This window comes from Cebus imitator, unplaced genomic scaffold, assembly GCF_001604975.1.
Source record: "Cebus imitator isolate Cc_AM_T3 unplaced genomic scaffold, Cebus_imitator-1.0 Scaffold387, whole genome shotgun sequence".
Lineage (NCBI taxonomy): Eukaryota > Metazoa > Chordata > Mammalia > Primates > Cebidae > Cebus > Cebus imitator.
In genome coordinates, this window is record NW_016107702.1 from 925,056 (window position 1) to 945,148 (window position 20,093).

Below are 20,093 nucleotides of genomic sequence, written 5' to 3' on the forward strand. Positions count from 1 at the left end.
TTTTTGAGATGGAATCTCACTCTGTCGCCTAGGCTGGAATGCAGTGGCCCAATCTCAGCTTACCACATCCTCTGCTTCCTGGGTTCAAGCAATTCTTCTGCCTCAGCCTCCCTAGTAGCTGGGACTACAGGCCCTCACCACCACGCCTGGCTACTTTTTTGCATCTTTAGTAGAGATGGAGTTTCACTATGTTGGCCAGGCTGGTCTCCAACCCCTGACCTGGTTATCTGCCTGCCTCAGCCTCCCAAAGTGCTGGGATTACAGGCATGAGTGATGGCACCCAGCCTAATTTTTTTTTTAACTGAGTCATCTACAAGTTACTGAGAGAGCTGTTAAATCGCTATGATAGTGGACTTATCCACTTTGCCTATAATTCTGTCAGGTTTTGTTTTAAGTACTTTGAGTCAATGCTATTAAACGCATACGGGCTTAGCATTATATCTATTCCTGATGAACTGAACTTTTTGTTATTATCAGGTAGCCATTATTATCCCTAATAATGCTTTTTAACTTAGTCTGTTTTCTCTGATTTTATTTTATTTTATTTTATTTTTTGGAGACATGATCTCAATTAGTCACCCAGGCTGGAGTGCAGTGGTGTGATTTCAGCTCACTGCAGCCTCCACCTTCTGGGCTCAAGTGTTCCTCTTGCCTCAGCCTCCCAAGTAGCTGGGATTACAGGTGCATGCCACCATGTCTAGCTAATTTTTGTATTTTTCGTGGAGAGCAGGACTCACTATATTGCCAAGGCTGGTCTTTAACTCCTGGGCTCAAGTGATCTGCTCTCCTCCACCTCCCAAAGTACTGGGATTAAAGGTGTGAGCCACTGCGTCTCCAGCCTATTTTGTCCAATTTTAATATAGTTACACAAGCTTTCTTTTGGTTTGTGTTTGCTAATTACATTTTTTCCATTTTTTATTTTCGATCTTTCTGTAGTATAATGATTTCTGTTATGTCTCCTACAAACAATATGTAGTTAGTTTTTTAAAATACAATCTCTCAATCTGTGACTTAACTATCAAGTTTAATTCAAACTTTACATATTGTGATCACATATAAATGGAATTATTTCTACCATTTTGTGTTGTTTAATCTTTTTCTTTCTTTCCCTCTCTTTCTTTCTTTCCCTCTTTCTTTCTTTCTTCTTTACTTCTTTCTTTTCTTGCTTTTTGCTTCATTTTTTCTCCTTCCCTACTTTTCCTTTTTCTTTTTTTTTCTTGAGTTGCGGTATTTGTCTGTCACCCAGGCTAGACTGAAGTAGTACAATCATGGCTCACTGCAGCCTCAAACTCCTGGGTTCACGAAATCCTCGCACCTTAGCCTGCTGTGTAGCTGTGACTACAGTGCCCAGCCCTGACTTTTTAAATTCCATTTTTTTTTTTTTTTGCCTACTACTTGGAAGTTGCATGCTTTATTTATCTTATTTTAGTGGCTGCTGTTAAATTTCAATGTGCTTAATAAACTTAATATCTCCAATCTCCTCTTGCAAGGACTTATTTATTTATTTCTTTAGAGATGAAGTCATGCCATGTTGTCTAGGCTGGAGTGCAGTGGCTACTCACAGGTGCAATTATAGCACACTACAGTCTTGAACTCCTGACCTCAAGGGATCCTCTTGCCCCAGCCTCCAGAGTAGCTGGGACTACAAGTGCTTACCATAGCACCTGGCCCAATATGATGACTCTAAAACATTTTAACTGTAGTCACCACTCTATCATTTTACATAGTTCATTTTCAGTATTTTATTTCAGTCCTATTGCCGAAATTAGACATTTCTTTTTTTTTTTTTTAACGGCTAGTCAAGTGAAGCAGTGGGCGTGGAGAAGGAACAAAGAAATCTGTAACTGGTTGTGATCAATTAGTTGTAAACACCACTGCACTCGGACCAGCCAAAATTAGACATTTATATTTCTATTTGTTGTTTAATAAAGACAATGGTTGTCATGATGTGTCCATGTTTACCATTTCTTTGCTCAAAATGCCTTCTTGCAGCTTAGATTTTTCTTTGATTTCTTCCCTCATCCTAAAGTATTAATACATCCTTTAAATTTTAAGTTCTATAAGTGAAAGCCCATTGTTGGTAAACTCATGTTTTTGGTGATCTGTGATATAGTTTGGTTCTGTATCTGCACCCAAATCTCATGTTGAATTGTAATCCCCAATGCTCAGGGAGGGAAAGTGTGTAGCACTTCTCCCCTCACTCTCTCTCTCTCTTTCTCTCTCTTGGTGCTATGTGAAGACATGTTTGCTTTCCCTTCACTCTTTTGCAATAATTATAAGCCTCTGTGGCCATGCCTCCTTTACAGCCTGTGGAACTGAGTCAATTAAACCTCTTTTCTTTATAGAATACCCAGTGTCAGGTAGTCCTTTATAGCAGTGCAAGAATGGACTAACACAATCTGATAGTGTCTTTATTCAAAACTTATGGCAAAATAAAAGTTCAGCTAATTGTAGAATTCTAGGCTGACAGTTAATTTCTCTCAGCCCCCCTGCCTTTTTTTTTTTTAGACGGAGTTTTGCTCTTGTTGCCCAGGCTGGAGTGCACCGCAACTCCGCCTCCCAGGTTCAAGTGATCCTCCTGCTTCTGCCTCCTGAGTAGCTGGGATTTATAGGCATGCACCACCATGCCTGGCTAATTTTTTGTATTTTTAGTAGAGACAGGGTTTCTCAATGTTGGTCGAACTCCCGACCTAAGGTGATCCGCCCACCTCGACCTCCCAAAGTGCTGGGATTAGAGGTGTGAGCTACTGCACCCAGCCTTCTCTCAGCCCTTTGAAAATATTATACTGAAATCATCAGATTTTCATTGTTGCTACTGAAAAGTATATTCATTTTTTTATGGCTGCCACAAATTACCATGACTTTATTGAATTAAAAGAGCACAAATTTATTGTTTCAAAGTTCTGTAAGTCAAAAGTCAGGAATCTCACTGGGCTAAAATCAAGGTGTTGGTCAGCACGCTTTATTCCTTTCTGAAGGCTCTTGAGTTTGTTTCCTTGCTCATACAGGTATTGGAAGAATTCAGTTCCATGCAGGTAAGGGACTGAGGTCTGTTTCCTCATTGGATGTCAACAGGGGGCTACCTTTTACTCATAGAAGCTCCTCTCTGATCCTTGCACACAGCCTCCTACATCTCAGGATCAAATTCTTCCCATGCTGCCATATCTTTGACCCAGCTAGTAAGCACTCTCTACTTTTTTTCTTTAGTTTATTATACTTTAAGTTCTGGGGTACATATGCAGAACGTGCAGGTTTGTTACATAGGTATACACGTGCTATGGTGGTTTGCTGCATCCATCACTCTGTCATCTACATTAGGTATTTCTGCTAAAGCTATCCTTCCCAATCCTCCCACCCCCTGCTCTCCCTCCCCTAGCCCCCCCATCCTTCAACAGGCCTCAGTGTGTGATGTTCCCCTCCCTGTGTCCACATGTTCTCATTGTTCAACACCCACTTATGAGTAAGAACATGCAGTGTTTGGTTTTCTGTTCTTGTGTCAATTTGCTGGCATTCTCTACTTTTAAAGACTTTAGTGATTAGATTGGACCCACCTGGATAATCCTGGATAATCTTCCCATCGGAAGGGTAACCTTAATTACTTCTGCAGAGCCCTTTTTGCCATGTGAGGTAACATATTAATAAATTCAGGGTATTAAGGTGTAAACATCTTTGCAGGGTGTGGGGAGGACATTATTCTGCCAACCAAAGAAATGGGCTATCAGTCTAATTGTCTTTCCTTTGTAGATGATTTGGCTGTTCTCTCTAGCTGCTTTTAAGATCTGGCTGTTACTTTAGTATTTCTTCTTATTTATCCTTGTGAACATTGGCTCTCCTCTATTCTCTTTTAAAATTCTTATTAAGCACAAACTAGATCTTCCTTCACTCTTTCTTTCTCTCCTTCTCTTCTTAACAGGGTCTTGCTCTGTCATCCAGGCTGGAGTGCAGTTGCTCCATCATGGCTCACTACAGCCTCAAATGCCTGGGGTCAAGCAATCCTTCAGGTAATTGTGTGTGTGTGTGTGTGTGTGTGTGTGTGCATGTGTGCATGTGTCTGTGTAGATGAGGGTCTCACTGTGTTGCCCAGGCTGGTCTTAAACTCCTGACCTCAAGTGATCCTCTCACCTTGGCCTCCCAAAGTGTTGGCATTATAGGAGTGAGCCACTATGCTGGGCCAGCTAGATCTTTCAAATCTGTCCTCTCACTTTCAGCTCAGCTCTGTACCACAGGCCTCAAGCAAGTGTGTGGGGACACTTTAGCACCCATGTCCAAGCCTCATACCTGCAAATGGTTACCCATTGGCTATTCTTGATGCACACTCTGGCACAGTCCACCCTCAGGAAGAGGGATCCAAGAAAGATCCGATCAGGCCCTGAAGGTAGACTCAGAGCTGTTCAAGCAGGAAATTTGAGGGCCCCACACTTCTAGTGGGTGATTAAGGAATGAGGAGTGCTGGCTCCAGATGAATCCAATCTTTTGGCCTTGTGGACTCCTCACCTTGTGAGCATGGGCACAACTGAAGGAGGGCTAGAATGAGACCCTTCTAAGTAAGGAGCCTAAGGCAGGGAGCCTCTCAATCCAGGGGTCCAAGGCAGATCCCCTCTTGCTCAGATCCAAGGGCAGCACCACATGAGACAACAAGCATACTTCTTTTAAGAGGAAGAATGCTGGTAACGTAAAGCTATCCCTCCCCAATCATAAAAGTGTTCTATGCAAGAGGTCCAGGATGTGAGGTCAGGAAAGTTTGGATGTACAGAAAAATATGAATTTGAAAGTAGGCAAGAGATGTATGGTGAGATTAGCTGGTCTCTACATTGCCAGTAGAACTCTGTAGTCAACTTTGGGCATAGTTACAGTGGATTCAGCCCTTAAAATGGCTGTTCTCTCTACCTAAACAACTCTTCTGACTGCTTCTGATTTTCTACATCCCTTATAGTCTCAGCTTGAATTTCACTTGCTTTAGGAGACCTTGCCTCAAGCCCCTGATTAATCTATCCCTCTCCCTCTTAAATTTTTCCAGAGTCCGTAGTCCTGTTTTTGTTATATCTAATCACACTTGTTAAGTTGTCCATGGTTGCCTTTTTGATTATTCAGGCTAAAAGGTTTGTGAAGACATTTTTCTTGTCCAGCAGCATATCCCTGGACCCACAAAGTGACTGAAATACATCTGGTGGTCAATATATATTTGGTGAGCTGATAATATGTTCTCATGGTGTTTGAGTAGCATTGCTTGATATAGCTGAATCCAAACAGAATATCAGCTTTTTGATGTCCTTCTACTTCAAATTGTTTCATTTTACACGTTTTTTCAGAGCCAGTTAATCAGACATAGGTGATTTATTTTCATATCTAAAACACTTTATAATATTCTCTGGAAAATCTAAAATAATTCTGTTATCCTAATGTTTTTATACTATCATCATTTTAGAAAATAAAAGACTTGGATTATATACTAGAAAAAGTTCTTCATTATATGCAAAATATTTATCTCCACTAGTAAAGGAGATTAAAGAACATCTGTAAGAGGAAACAAGGTCCTGAAAGTGTTTCATTTGGTATCTACCTACCCCAATCCCAAGACATAAAGACAGATAAAGGCACTAAGATGCTAGTATGTGGCTAGTCCTTTCAATATCCCAGTCAGTCCATACAAATAACTCATGGATTATATTCAAGCCACTCTGTAAGCCATTGATGGTCATTATTTGGTTAGTTCACCTAAGGTAAGGCCATATCAGCTGTTAAAATGATGTGGAGATTAATCAACAGGGCTGCCACTTGTTAATCCCTTCAAAGGATGCTGTGCAAAGGATCTCATTGGTCCTGATGAGTAATCTTGTGACTGTACATAACCCTTGGTGCATGTCCACAAATACTGGGGTATAGCCTGCATGCTACTAAAAATAACAAAGGTTTCAGGACTGGAGACACTGTCAACCACACTGTCATGACTATCTACAGCTCCAGGACTTAGTGGTGGGGGACCAATATTTAACTGACGTCCCTGGCAGAAGGAGCCTGTAAGTACTTCAGCCTCGAATACACAGATCAGCTTATCTTCAGTAGAGGTTTTCTTGGCCTTCTCTGCCAGGCTTTTGAGGTTCTTGGTGAAGTATATGCCAACTCCATATTTTGGATCTGATGAAAGAAAAAAATTAAAAGATTATTATGATCTGGTGAATGATATTGCCAGTTTGGATACTAATATCTATTCTCTCTCTAGTCTTCCAAATAATCACTTTCTCCTGGTTCTGAGTCCCTCTTTCTATAGCAAAGGCAATCAAAATTGTTCCTTGAAACAAATTATCACTGACAACATCAACATAGTATTAACTTACATTCAAATATACCATTAGGGCTGGATGCGATAGCTTATGTCTGCAATCCCTGCCCTTTGGTAGGCCGCAGCAGGTAGACCACCTGAGGTCAGGAACCTGGCCAACATGATGAAACCTCATCTCTGCTAAAAATACAAAAAATTAGCCAGGCGTGGTAGTGGGCACCTGTAATCCCAGCTACTCAAGAGGCTGAGGCAGGATAATCACTTGGAACTCAGGAGATGAAGGTTGCAGTGAGCCAATCATGCCACCACACTCCAGATGGAGCAAAACTCCATCCCGAAAAAAAAAAATACCATTAGTGTTCATAGAGAAGTCAATGATTTTCAAAGTATTGCACATTGATTAGATTAAATTATCTGTGATCTGGGTAGTAACTCCACTTAAATGACAAAAGTTCTGAGATTCAAAGAACTTAGATTCAAGTCAATATTATCAACTAAGTAGCTGACAGAGGATAATAGACGGAAGGTTCTGTTTCCCTTAGAACATGGTGTGACTTCTACACACTACACATAGGGATATTTATAGAACTCTCAAGAAGATGGCTTAAAAATAGCATCTAATAAGAGAGTGCCTGCTAACCTCATGAACAGCATTACAAGAAAAATATGTAATCTGGGTGGGGTGGCACACACCTGTAGTCCCAGCACTTTGGGAGGCCAAAGTGGGTGGATTGCTTGAGCCCAGCCTAGGCAACATGGCAAAACCCCATCTCTGCAAAAAATACAAAAATTAATCCTAGCTACTCAGGAGGCTGAGGTGGGAAGATTGATTGAACTTAGGAGGTTGAAGCTGTAGTGATCTGTGATTGGGCCACTGCATTCCAGCCTGGGTGACAAAGCAAGACCCTGTCTCAAAAAAAAGAAAAAGTAAAAGAAAAAAATATATCAAGAGTAATGTGGAGTATATAAAATGTCAGTGTGCATACTTCATTGTTTAGGAAAAGAACTCCTGAATTTGGAAGGGCAGAGGTATTCTAGTCACCAGGAGGGTATTGTGTGCTCTGCATGGCACAATACCTCATGAAGAATATCCATGTGCATTTTATCTAGGTCCATGCTCACCAGACAATTTTCCACCCATCAGGCACTCAGGGGACTATGATACTAAGGAGGATGTGCCCTATTCCCACCACTAGAAATGAGCATACATTCTGACACATTGCCCGTGATCTGTATTATCTTCTTTGGAGTATTAAAAACACTCAGGCGGTTGGGGGCCAAATTCTGGACCTCAAAGTAATCCCTGTTCAATGACCTTTCTGACTTCACTTAGAGGAAAAAAAATTATATCTTCTTTGATGCCATATTATCCTTCCTTACTTTCCTTTTTTTCTTTTCATTTTCTCCCTCTCTTTCTTCTTATTTTATTTATTTATTTTTTTGAGACAGAGTCTTGCTCTGTTGCCCAGGCTGGAGTGCAGTAGCATGATCTCGGCTCACTGCAGCCTCCACCTCCTGGTTCTAGTGATTCTCCTGCCTCAGCCTCCTGAGTAGCTGGAACTACAGGTGCATGCCACCAGGCCTGGCCAATTTTTTATTTTCAGTAGAGGTGGGGTTTCACCCTGTTGGCCAGGCTGGTCTCAAACTCCTGATCTCAGGTGATCCACCCACCTCAGCTTCCCAAAGTGCTGGGATTACAGGTGTGATGTACCACATCCAGCCTCTCCCTCTCTTTCTTTATGTGGGTCTTAACCAAATACTTTTAGGTTCTAGAGCAGCACTGAACAATAAAAAAAAAAAACATACTACAAGTCACACATGTCATTTAAAATTTCCAGGCTGAGTGGCTCATGTCTGTAATCCCAGTGCTTTGGGAGACCGAGACCAAGGCAGGAGGGTCGGTGGAGGCCAGGAGTTTGATGGGTGGAGGCCAGGAGACCAACCTGGGCAACACAGTGAGACCCAATCTCTACCAGAAATAAAAAAATTAGTCAGGCGCTGTCACACTCACCTAGAGTCCCAGCTACTCTAGTAGCCATATTTTTATTTATTTATTTATTTAGAGACAGAGTTTCGCTCTTTTTGCCTAGGCTGGAGTGCAATGGCATGATCTCAGTTCACTGCAACCTCCACTTCCTGGGTTCAAGCAATTCTTCTGCCTCAGCCTCCTGAGTAGCTGGGATTATAGGCATGTGCCACCACGCCTGGCTAATCTTGTATTTTTAGCAGAGACAGTTTCTCCATGTTGGTCAAGCTGGACTCAAACTCCTGAATTCAAGTGATCCATGACCCCGCTCCCCGGCCTCCGAAAGTACTGGGATTACAAGCGTGAGACACCAATGCCTGGCCTGCCACATTTTAAACAGTTAAAAAAATAAAAATAAAACAGGTGAAATTAACATTTTTATTTAAGCCATTCAAGATGTTATTTTAACATGTAATCTATATTTTTAAAAGTATTAGATATTTTACATTCTTTTCTTTTGTAATAGGTCTTTGAAATCTGATGTGTATTTTATATTTACAGCATCTTTCAGTTCAGACCAGGCACATTTCAAGTGCTCAATAGTCACATTTGGCTAGCAGCTACCATATTGAACAGTGCAGCTCTGGAAATTCAAAAGTGAGTAAGATATGATCCCTGTTCCCAACATTTCACAAAGGGAACTCAGATAAAATATAGCACAATTTATGTGGCAAGAAAATATTTTATCTCAAAATATTACCTTTCCAGGGAGTTTCTTCTTGTTCTTTGTTCTTCGACTTAAGGAGTACTTGCTGCTTTTTTTTTTTTTTTTTGAGACAGAGTCTCACACTGTCGTCCAGGCAGGAGTGCAATGGTGCTCACTGTAACCTCTGCCTCCCGGGTTCACACAATTCTTCGCCTCAGGCTCCTGAGTAGCTGGGATTACAGGTGCACACCACCACACCCCGCTAATTTTTTGTATTTTTAGTAGAGGCGGGGTTTCGCTATGTTGACCAGATTGGTCTCAAACTCCTGACCTCATGACCCACCCGCCTCAGCCTCCCAAAGTGCTTGGGATTACAGGTGTGAGCCACCATGCCCAGCCCCTTGCTACTTCTTATTAAGGTCAAAAAGGATAAAGTTGAGAACAAAGTTTATACATAAATATATATACATATATATATATATATATATATATATATATATATATATCTGTATGTATCTATACATTTGTGTTTATGAGTGTATATTTATATATATAATAATATAATTATTTTTAATTCACAGAGGAGAATATGGTCTTGAAATTCTGGCTCTCAGAGTTAGCTTTTCTGAGAGGAAGAAGGCTTTTTGAACCAAAAGCTAAAAACCAGAAGGATTCAGAGCATGGGGTTTTTACCATAAACAACAGAGCAGAGAGTAATGTAAGATATTCTAAGAACATTTTTCTCATTTCAGGACAAATGAAAGTTCTTTCTTCTAGCTAGTAGGAAGAGAAGTATAACTATGTGACTAGAGCTCTTGGGGGAACTTGGGAAAGGGCTGCCTTCACTACCCCAACTCCCTTGAGAGCCCTGGGAGTCAAGATGGGGCAGAACAATAGAAATCTCAGAGAAGAACAATTGGAGGGACTTGCAGAGTAGACAGGACCCTGGCCTGACTCTGGTGGGTACAGTCCCTCATCCAGCCTCATCACCTAAGTGGAGAATAGCAATGGCTAAGTAAGTCTCGGGAACAGGTGAAGGCCGCTACCCAAGACCCTGCATTCAGCTTGGAAGAAACACATGCTCAAAAATTTCCTGTGCTGCAGAAGGAACATAGAAATGGCCTGAAAAGGAATTTCTTCAGCATGAAAAAGACACAGAGTAGCCTGTGCAGACACTGACTGAGTGCAAAAGGCACAGGAGAGAGCTGATGACCAAAGCTTGGGTGGTTTATCAAGCAGAGGACAATGGGAGCCACAAGTCAGACAACTCTCCCCACCATGCCTCTCTCAGCAAAGAGAAAGGAGGAGAAAAGGGGAAAACATTGCAAGAACTGAGTTTTAATCTTGAAGGAACTATGAAAACTCTTAAAATGACTGAGTTCACCTTGAACTGTCAAGATTCAAATTCTCCACATTTGTGGACATGGGGAACATGAGAGCTGGGTAAAGTTGTGTTATAGAGCCATAAAGGAAATTAGTTCTATGCCTGAGCTTTGTAGGACTATAGATTTTATTACTTATTAAAGTTATAGATGTCATAACAAAGGAATGGAGTAATGCAGGAGCACAGAAGAGGAAGCTACTTACTAGGCCTGCAGGCCTGCAGGAAAGGTGCCAACCAGGAGATGCCATTTGTACTATGTCTTGAAGAATGAATAGGGGTTTGTAGCACTGAAAAGGGCAAGGAAGGAAGTCTCTCCACAGACAACAGTATAGAGGCGTGAAAGCATGCAGCATGTTTAGGGCATTCTAAAAAGTTAATGGCTGGAGTCTTGAGGAACATAGTGGGTGATGACTGCTGAAATAATGTGGGAGCTAGGGCCTTATATTCTCTGCTAGGGAGTTTGGGTTTCCATCTTGCAGGCAACTGGGAATACAGATATTAAGCAAGAATGTAATTTTTAGCATGATAATTCTGGTGGTAAAGGATAGATTAGGTAGGAGTGTGTTTTGCGGCAAGGAAAGGCCCTGGTAATAGTCGAGGCCTAAAGGCAGATGAACTAAGGCAGTAGGAATAGGAAGTAAAACTGGGCTGAGATCTTCAAGAGATTGAATCACTAGGACTGGGTGAATGCCTGGGTATATGGGTGAGGGAAAAGGAGAAATGGAGGATGATGTTTCAGGCTTAGGAAAACTGGTAAGTAGATGGTGATGATATTAACTAGGTTAGGGCGAATCAGAAAACAAAGGGCATATTTCTTAGAGAAAATCATGGCCAAGAAAAGAGATCAATTTGAGGTACCTATGGGACATCTGGGTAAAGATGTCTAAAGCAGAGTCAGATATATGAACCTGTAGGTCAGGAGAACAGGTAAGGAGTTAGAGTTAGAAATTCATAAGCCACCATCATTGAGATAGGAGTTGAGACAATGGGAATAGGTGCCATCACCAAGGGGGACATTGTAGAGGAAAAAGAAAGAAGATAAAGAATGGGCAGCAGATGAACTCATGAGATTACAAATTGTAAGAGCAAGAACTCTAGTTTTTTGTTTACGCTCTATTTCTAGTACCCCTAGCACAGGGCCTGATTCATAGAATGTGCTTAATAAATACCTGTGGAAAAAATGAATCAACCCAATAAGAAACTACATGTGTAGATGCCTTCTTGCTGCATTCAACCAAGTCCTACAAGCAAGAGATTTATTCAGAATTGGCTGGGATGCAAACATAAATAGAAAAAAGAAAATAAAGCTTTGTTAACAGAAGTTCCCTCTCCTCTGTCTGTGGGTGGTCATTTAAAATGACTGAGAGTCCTATAATTTGGAACATTGCAGGGCTAAAAAAGCTAAGAGCTTTTGTACTCCAAATAACAACAGCTTCAGTGGTAAAAAGATTGGTATCTCCTCGGCTTGTCTGTCACCCTCTGTTAAGAGTTCTCACCAGCCTACAGAGATGAGTCAATTGGTACAGGTCACATTATGGGTCATGTCTGAATTGCCTCAAGGCAGTGGCTATTAAGCTAAGAGATATGGAGGAGGGCAGAGCACACAGACATCAGGCAAAAGACCAAAATCTTGAGTCTGAAGACTATATGGAGACAAGATCTTTGGTTTCGTAATAAAGACATCAAGTTAATCAGAAGCAATTAGGCCTCATGCCCACTGAATTTTTAAAGGAACCATATTTTTGAAGAAACCACAAGCCTGAGCAACAGCCTGAGCACATTCTACCCTGTGAGACAATCCATGACTCCCTGATAGGCAATGAGCCTGCAAATAGCCAAGGGCCACAATATATAAGGAAGATTTTCCCAGAGTGCAAAATAAGGGTTTTATAACACGGAATAGGGAGTCCTCCCTATACCTGTCCAGCAGCATGTAGATAAGTGGTGTGAGCAAGTGACTGTTGTGTGTTTTGCATCTCTCCTTTCAACATGGGCGTTTTCACTGCAGTTTTCCTGCTCTTTTTCATATCACTATACGATCAGTATGTTGGGGGCAATATCTTGCCTTTAAGCTTTAAGAGAGAACTGCCTGCGGGGTGTGGTAGCTCACGCCTGTAATCTCAGCACTTTGGGAGGCCAAGGTGGGCAGATCACAAGGTCAGGAGTTGGAGACCAGCCTGGTCAACATGGTAAAACCTCATCTCTACTAAAAAAATATAAAAGTTAGCTGCGCATAGTGGCACACGCCTGTGACCCAGCTACTTAGGAGGTTGAGGCAGGAGAATTGTTTGAACCTGGGAGGTGGAGGTTGCAGTCAGCCGAGATCACGCCACTGCACTCCAGCCTGGGTGACACAGCAAGACTTTTGTCTCAGAAAACAAAATGGAGAACTGCCTGAATTTGAGGCCAATGATGAGTCTGGTAAGACCTTGGGACTGTCTTCCTTGGGAGGATAGTGGGTATCTTAGATGTTTTGGTAAGAAAGATGTGTATAGATGTTGGGTAGGCAAGTAGCAGGGTCTGCCACAGGACTGAAAAGAGAATACTCACTAGACTTGGAAAATAGGAGCACAGGGATGATCCTAATGAAACTAATTTAAGTAGAAGTAGTGGGTGGGGACTACAGAGAAGCCAGCTTTAGGAGCAAATGGAAGTTGTAGATTTTTTAAGACTTTGCTGGCCAGGCGCGGTGGCTCATACCTGTAATCCCAGCACTTTGGGAGTCTGAGGTGGGCAGATCACCTGAGGTAGGGAGTTTGAGACCAGCCTGATCAACATGGTGAAACCACGTCTCTATTGAAAGTATAAAATTAGCTGGGTGTGGTGGCGCATGCCTATAATCCCAGCTACTTGGGAGGCTGAGGCAGGAGAATCGCTGGAACCCAGGAGGCGGAGGTTGCAGTGAGCTGAGATCACACCATTGCAGCCTGGGCAACAAGAGCGAAACACTGTCTCAAAAAAAAAAAAAAAGAAAAGAAAAGAAAAAAAGACTTTGCTAATGAAGAGACTATACTGATCATCACATTCCTGGGGGTTGCTCCAAAAGGCTTCTTGGTGGGGATTCATTCCTCTATTTTTATCCCCAAGAATTGTATATGTTCAATATTTACCTCAAGTTTTGCCTATGTTCTTCCAGAACAAAGAAAAGATGATTTCTAGGGTCTTTGGATCCTAGAAACCAAGGCTATTGGAATTGACTCCTCAGCCAAGGATCAGGCTACATATTTTGAAAGAAAAAGATCAAGAGCCACATATTTAATGGACCAAGCAAACTCAAGCTGTCCTGTTAAATACCTATCTACAATTATTACTAAACTTCTTTTCCTCCTTTGAAGAGCCATAAAGCCAGAAATCTTCATTAGTGACTGAGGAGTAGAGGGGGCACTATAAGAATTATATATGCAATGTTAGTGTATATCTGAAAAGAGACATGGGAGTTACACATAGAACTCCTATGGCTGAAAAGGATCTTCAGATATTACGCACTTCACCTGCCAAATGATACCTAATTCATTCACTAGCAGGATATAGGAAATAAAAGGATGAAAGAAAAGACCAACTTTCTTAAACTTAAGAAAATGCCCTTTGAATTAAGAAATGAGGATGGTTCAGTGCTGGTGGTAATAATTTTGTTGAGATAAGTAAGGAAAAAAAAAGCCCCAAGGTGCTCTCTGCAGATAGGACACAGAAACATATAAATGAGAAAAACGGTGAACTGTAGTTCTTACTGCTTACACTTTTCATCAATGTAGAATCCATCAGCAATAAAAGGTAAGAAGGAAAAGTAAAAAATACCACCCTTTCTAAAATACTTTGTGGCCTGGGTCATCATTTGTGACCTCTAAATTGTGGTCACAAATGATCCCTTCCCCACAGCAATAAATGTTATTAGTGGAACTATCTACTGATGTCAGCTCACCAAATCCCACAGATCAGCCCCAATGATGAAGCATTGACACCTACCGCAGGGCACCGAGTACGTCCTTTGAAAACCAACCCTGCATACCATTTTGCAGAACTGGTGTGGGACTTGCTGAAACAGTCTGTGGCTCACAGGTTGCCTGTGGGGTTTTCCTTCCATCATTTTCTTTTTTAGTTGAAAGGCAGCCATAAGAACTTTATTGTCTATCTTCTCCACCTAGAACCATGGAAAAGAAAGACTGAACAAGAGGCTAGAGAACTGCTTTTTAAATTGCCTGTTATACTGCTTCAAAAATAAAGGAGCTTATGCGTGTACTATTACTTTGCATGCAATTTGTTTTTCATATAAAGTTGCAAAAGAGTCTATCCTCCCTCTAATCCTCTCCTGTTTTGATTCTATCTCTTCAAGATTCCCTGCCCCTTCTCTAATAAATTCCTTTAACAAAAATTCGCTGATGTAGACATAGTTTCTGCCCTCTTAAGCTCATAATTTAGTGAGATAGAAAATAGGTAAACAATTATAACACATTGTGATAAATGCTATTCCGCTTCATTTATTTTGCTCAAAGATGGGCTTCCTGGATCTGAAATCTTTGCTTCTGTGTGTCCTGATGTTATTTCTACCTCCTGATTCCAACTATACCCCTCGTGCCTTCCCTGCCCTGCTCTCTTTCCAGTCTTATTGACCTAGGATTCCAAGTCCATCAGCAATCAGCTTAGAATCATCAGCAGGTGAGTTTTTCTTTTGGCTACAGAAGCAAGTTAATAACAGGATGAGCCAAATCCTCCCCTTTGTTAGGTATACCTTTAAAACCTGCAAACCACATATTTCAAACTGCTTCTTCTGATCCAGAAGCTCTTGAGTTAAATGCACAGGATATTTCAGAAATAAGATATTTTCTTTCTTTTCGTCTTGGGTTTTTGGTTGCTGATTAGTCCACTGTCCTAAAAATGAGTAACACAAGAACTTTGTTTCAATGCTCTGAGAGAGGAAAAAAGAAATTTAATGAAACAAAATCTAGAAATTTAGAGGAAGGGATTAGCCAGTTTAAATTGTATGCCTCATGTGTTTAACACATGCCAGGAGAGCTTTAATTCTATGAGCAGTCAGGATAAAATAAAGGGGCAATACATTTGCCTTTGGATGATTTGGATCATGAGGCTAAGGGGATGTGAGTATAAGGGGCATTAATATATGCTTGTTTCTCCACAGTCAGTGCTGTAATGATGAGAAATAATTGTGTTGCTCATAGGAAATGTTTTTATTTCTAGCCCCAATGCCTATCAGCAAAAAGAGGCAGGCATTAGAAAACATTAATTAAGGAATGATGGGAAATCATATGACATTTGTATAACACTTCAAAATTTTCAGTATCCTTCCTTTTTTGATCATTACAGCACCACCAAGAAATAATTAACACGATTTTGCAAATAAAGAAATTGAAGTTCAAATAACTTGCCCCATATCACACACCTAGGGAGTAAAGAGCTAAGATTACAAACCTGGATTTCATCAATGTTTTTGCAAGTGGACAAGGCAAAATACTTGGAACATGCATCACTCATATACCACCCAATGAAGAAGAGCAAAATTTGGAGATTAAGAGTCTATGGTGTTTTGTTTTACCTCCCTTCCTCTTTTCTCCTTCTCCCATTTCCCTCCCTCCCTCCCTCCTTCCCACCTTCCCTCCCTTCCTTCCTTCCTTCCCTTTCTTCCTTTCTTTCCTTCCTTCCTTCCCCTCTTTCCTTCCTTCCTTCCCTTCTTTCCGTCCTTCCTTCCTTTATTCCTTCCATCCTTTTTTTCAAGAGGCAACATGTTTTTGTCCAAGGAAGCTTCTAACTGGACTAAGTATACAGGTGGACAAATGAAAACCAAAAAAAGACTTGTTTTCTCTTGGTTTATTTTTAGTTTGACTTAAGACCAAGTATGCTAAAATGACCTAATCCCTGGTTCATCAACTAATTGAATGGGCTCGATTTAAGCACAAAAAACAGGTGATAAATAGAGGGAAACTCTAGTACTAGAGAGCCAAGTTGTAAATCTGAGAAAGTAGGAGGGACAAAACTCCCACAGCAGAGGAACTGCAAAGCCTAGAAACTTCAATGGAAGACTGTAAATTAACTTTGGAGAGCAATAGCTCATAATTCTAAGGCGTAATATTAGAGTTCAGTTTACTTAAAGTTCAACAAACATTTGCCAAGCTTCTCCTACATGCTAGGCATTTGGTCTGGGCACTGGAGACCCAAAGATCACAAACTTCTGTGATTGGAATCACCTACCATGAAGGATTAGAAGAGTGGCATAAAAGAAAGGCGATGCCTAACTTTGATTTTAAAAATAAAATTATTGTTCTGATGGATATTTGATATTCCTTATAATGATAACTCATCTCATAATTAAGATCTTAATCTGATTAAGAGGCAGGTTTGCCTGAACCTCTAAGGTTTCCTGTGGAGTAATATACTTAGTCATCAACTACCAAAAGTGCCATCTTGCGGCAGAACCGGGGACTTACATGACTGAAAATTGTCAATAGCTGGGAGAATTGGCCCACCTTATGATTTCAGTTAATTTAAAGCAATGCCACACACACACACACACACACATACACACACACACACACACACACAGAGTAATGCTGCAAGTTTTATAGGAGATTCATGTTTGTATCCTGTTCTGAGCTGACACTGGTGTCAGTTTCAATACCTACATACATACTTACATTCATTATGTTTAAAAAATAATCTTGGTTCTTATGCTTGTGTATTCTTTTTATCGATTTTTTTTACCACTGTGTTTTCTGTAGAATGTGGATACAACATTTATGACAAACTCTCACTCACTCTAACCATTTATTCCTGCATTATTTTTACAAACACATAGTGAAAATAAGGTGTCCTTTGAAATTTTGTCTCTGAATTTTTGTACCTCTTGCTAAATCCATTCTCCACATTATAACCAGTGATATTTCTAAAAACACAAGTCTTATCTTAACTTTGCTTAACATTCTTTAAGGTTCCTTATTTGTTTCAAGAAAATCTCTGAACGGTTTTATGTGATTTATAAGGTTTGGCATAATCCAGGCCCTGCGACAGTCTGATTTCTTGAAATTTTCTTTAGTTGTCTGACTAACTTCTACCTATTATCCAGTTCTCCATTTATGACACCTGTGACAAGCCCTCCCCTGACTTCCCAAGTCTGGGTTAGGTGCCTCTCCACAGTGCTCCCAGAATACTTTTGCTCTCCTTGATCATCACCTGTGTGCTCCTCAGGGTCCCCAATTAGACTTTGAGCAGGAACAATGTCCATCTTGTTTATTGCTGTAGTCCCTGCACTTAACACAATGCTTGGCAGGTCATGGGTGCAATTTGCATTAGTTGAATGAAATCTATCTCTATCTCTATCTCTATATCCTCAGATGGCATTTCAATAGTATAATTTCCTCGTTAGCTCTAGGGCTCCGTTAAAAGGATCTCTTCAGATCCAAATTCCCACATGTATTCTGATGTGTTTAGCCACTGACTGAATGGGAGACAACTGAGTGTACCTGACATTACCAATGTATAATTTAATTGGTGAGAGGGCTCAAGGTAAGTAATTTCAGGGTTCCTAATGCTGTCAGTAACAAATAAATGCAATAAAACCTGATAAAAGAAATAATCAGATGGAATGTGTCTGCATTTGAGTGCTACATCTGAAGAATTAGAGATGTATATTTTTCTCCATGGCTTGGGCTTGAGTTTTACCACTGCCAAAATTCCATGTAATTGCCTCTTAGACAATCAACATTATTACAAGTAAATCAAACTGTGTTTATGTGTGCGTTCACAAATAACCCTGATTGCCAAAAAGAGACCCCAAAAATGGCTCATGAAAGTTTATGATCTAACACAGAACCAAAATGTTTGCTCCCTCCTCTCTCCTGTCTCTTACCCACATCCGTATGTACATTCTCACACTGAAAAGAAGAAATAATGGGGAGAGTTTACTTTCTAACTTAATAGAAAGTTACTCACCTAAGAAGTTCCAAAGGCTTCGCTCCTTTTTCCTTGCCATTTCTTCCTGTACTTTACAAAGCATATCTTCAATGTTCATAACCACCTCAATGAGGTCAGCCGGGGCTCCTGCAATCTCTAATTTTGTCCTTTCTGGGCTGGTAATTTCTGTGATAGTGACCCTTGAAGTTTTCTGAAGCTGAGACAAGATATCATGTTCCTTTTTCCCAAAGTACAGAATATGGTTATTCTCAATGATGTGAGGTTGAGGGAGACTCAGAATTCTCTGGATCCATGCTTGGGCCTCACACATTTCTTCTATGTTGAATCCCATCAGATTGATGGCAGGAGATGTAGCTTCAGGTCCATTTTCTCTTTTCTTCTCTCTGGATGACTGGGGGACTGAAATGACTATCATAAACAACCATGGAAGACTAGTGGGTTTTACAACAGTGCAGAACAAAACACCATGGCCAGTGTTTTACCCCTGTAATATTGCCACCATTGTCAGCAGTAGCAGCTTCAACTAAGTACCTATCTCTGAAAGCTGCATTGGGTATGAAGGAAATCTACATCTATCATTTACAGCCTCCTTGGGAACACAGAGTTTAGCTTGTAACAGATTGGCTTTATCATCGCTTGCCTCTGCTATGTTGCGTTTGTCAGTTCACAGCTGAATTCACTCTGTGATCTCACCCTGGATGTTAACTTATTTCCTGCTGAATAGGATTTTCCTTAACCTCTTGCTACTACTAGTTTTAAAATCAAACATGTCTGAAAGACACAGGGCTTGAAGAGTCAAAATTCTGGACAGCAGTGGAAATTAGCATCTCTCTCCTGAGACCTCAGTTGTGTGGTACAAGAGCTACAAAAAAGTATAAGGACAGACCTAGAAGTAAGATGCGGAGGATGGCCTTCCTCTGAGTAAAGATAAAAAAGATAAAAGCCAAGGTTTTAGACAACAGTAAGAAGTAACCCAGTTTTTTAATTGGAGGCATACTTTTTTTTTAAACCCTTGTTCTGTCTGGGAGATTATTTTTTAGGAGAAAATGAAAACAATGCATGGTGATATTTCATTTATCCATTATTACCAAGAGAAAATTCTTCTTATTATTATTTTGTTTTAGAGACAGGGTGTTGCTATGTTGCCCAAGCTGGTTTTGACCTCCTGGCCTCAAGCAATACACCCACCTTGGCCCCCCAAAGCACTGGGACTACAGGCATGAGTCACCATGCCTGGCTAATAATTATTATTCTAACTTTAGTATATGTGTTGGCAAAGTGAGTACTATTCTTCTAGATGAGTAAATTGTTCAAATCACTAAAGGATAACTCCTCTAGCACCAAAATACATTGAATTTTTAACTATGAGTTATTATTATTATTTTTTTTTTGAGACCAAGTCTCACTTTGTTGCCCAAGCTGGAGTACAGAGTGGTGCAATCTTAGCTCACTGCAATCTCCACCTCCTGGGTTCAAGCAATTCTCCTGCCTCAGCTTCCCGAGTAGTTGGGATTACAGGCATGCACCACCATACCTGGTTAATTCTTTTTTGTATTTTTAGTAGAGACGGAGTTTTGCCATGTTGGCCAAACTGGTCTGGAACTCCTGACCTCAGGTGATCTGTGCGCCTTACCCTCCCAAAGTGCTGGAATTACAGGCATGAACCACTGTGCCCAGCTGAGTTTAATATTTCTAATGGTAATGTACTATCTCTCTGCTTTCTTAAATAGTTTTTTTTTTTTTTTTTTTTTTTTTGATTTTTTTTTGCTCTTGTTGCCCAGGCTGGAGTGTAATGGCACGTTCTCGACTTACTGCAACCTCCACCTCAGGTTCAAGA

The 20,093-nt window shown here is 40.7% G+C and overlaps 1 protein-coding gene across 5 annotated transcripts in view; it reads right to left on the minus strand.

The window, feature by feature from the left end:
• Nucleotides 1-5,318: 5,318 nt before the first annotated feature.
• Nucleotides 5,319-20,093, minus strand: part of PARP9 (poly(ADP-ribose) polymerase family member 9) — a 33,751-nt gene continuing 18,976 nt past the window's right edge. For all 5 annotated transcript variants that reach the window (XM_017508180.2, XM_037731225.1, XM_017508181.2 and 2 more), the window contains 4 exons: nucleotides 18,275-18,655; nucleotides 15,063-15,202; nucleotides 14,300-14,474; nucleotides 5,319-6,135 (listed from right to left, as the gene is read on the minus strand). In XM_017508180.2, the coding sequence (XP_017363669.1) occupies nucleotides 5,756-6,135; nucleotides 14,300-14,474; nucleotides 15,063-15,202; nucleotides 18,275-18,655 (1,076 nt within the window). In that variant the 3' untranslated portion in view covers nucleotides 5,319-5,755. The remainder of the gene's footprint in view (nucleotides 6,136-14,299; nucleotides 14,475-15,062; nucleotides 15,203-18,274; nucleotides 18,656-20,093) is intronic.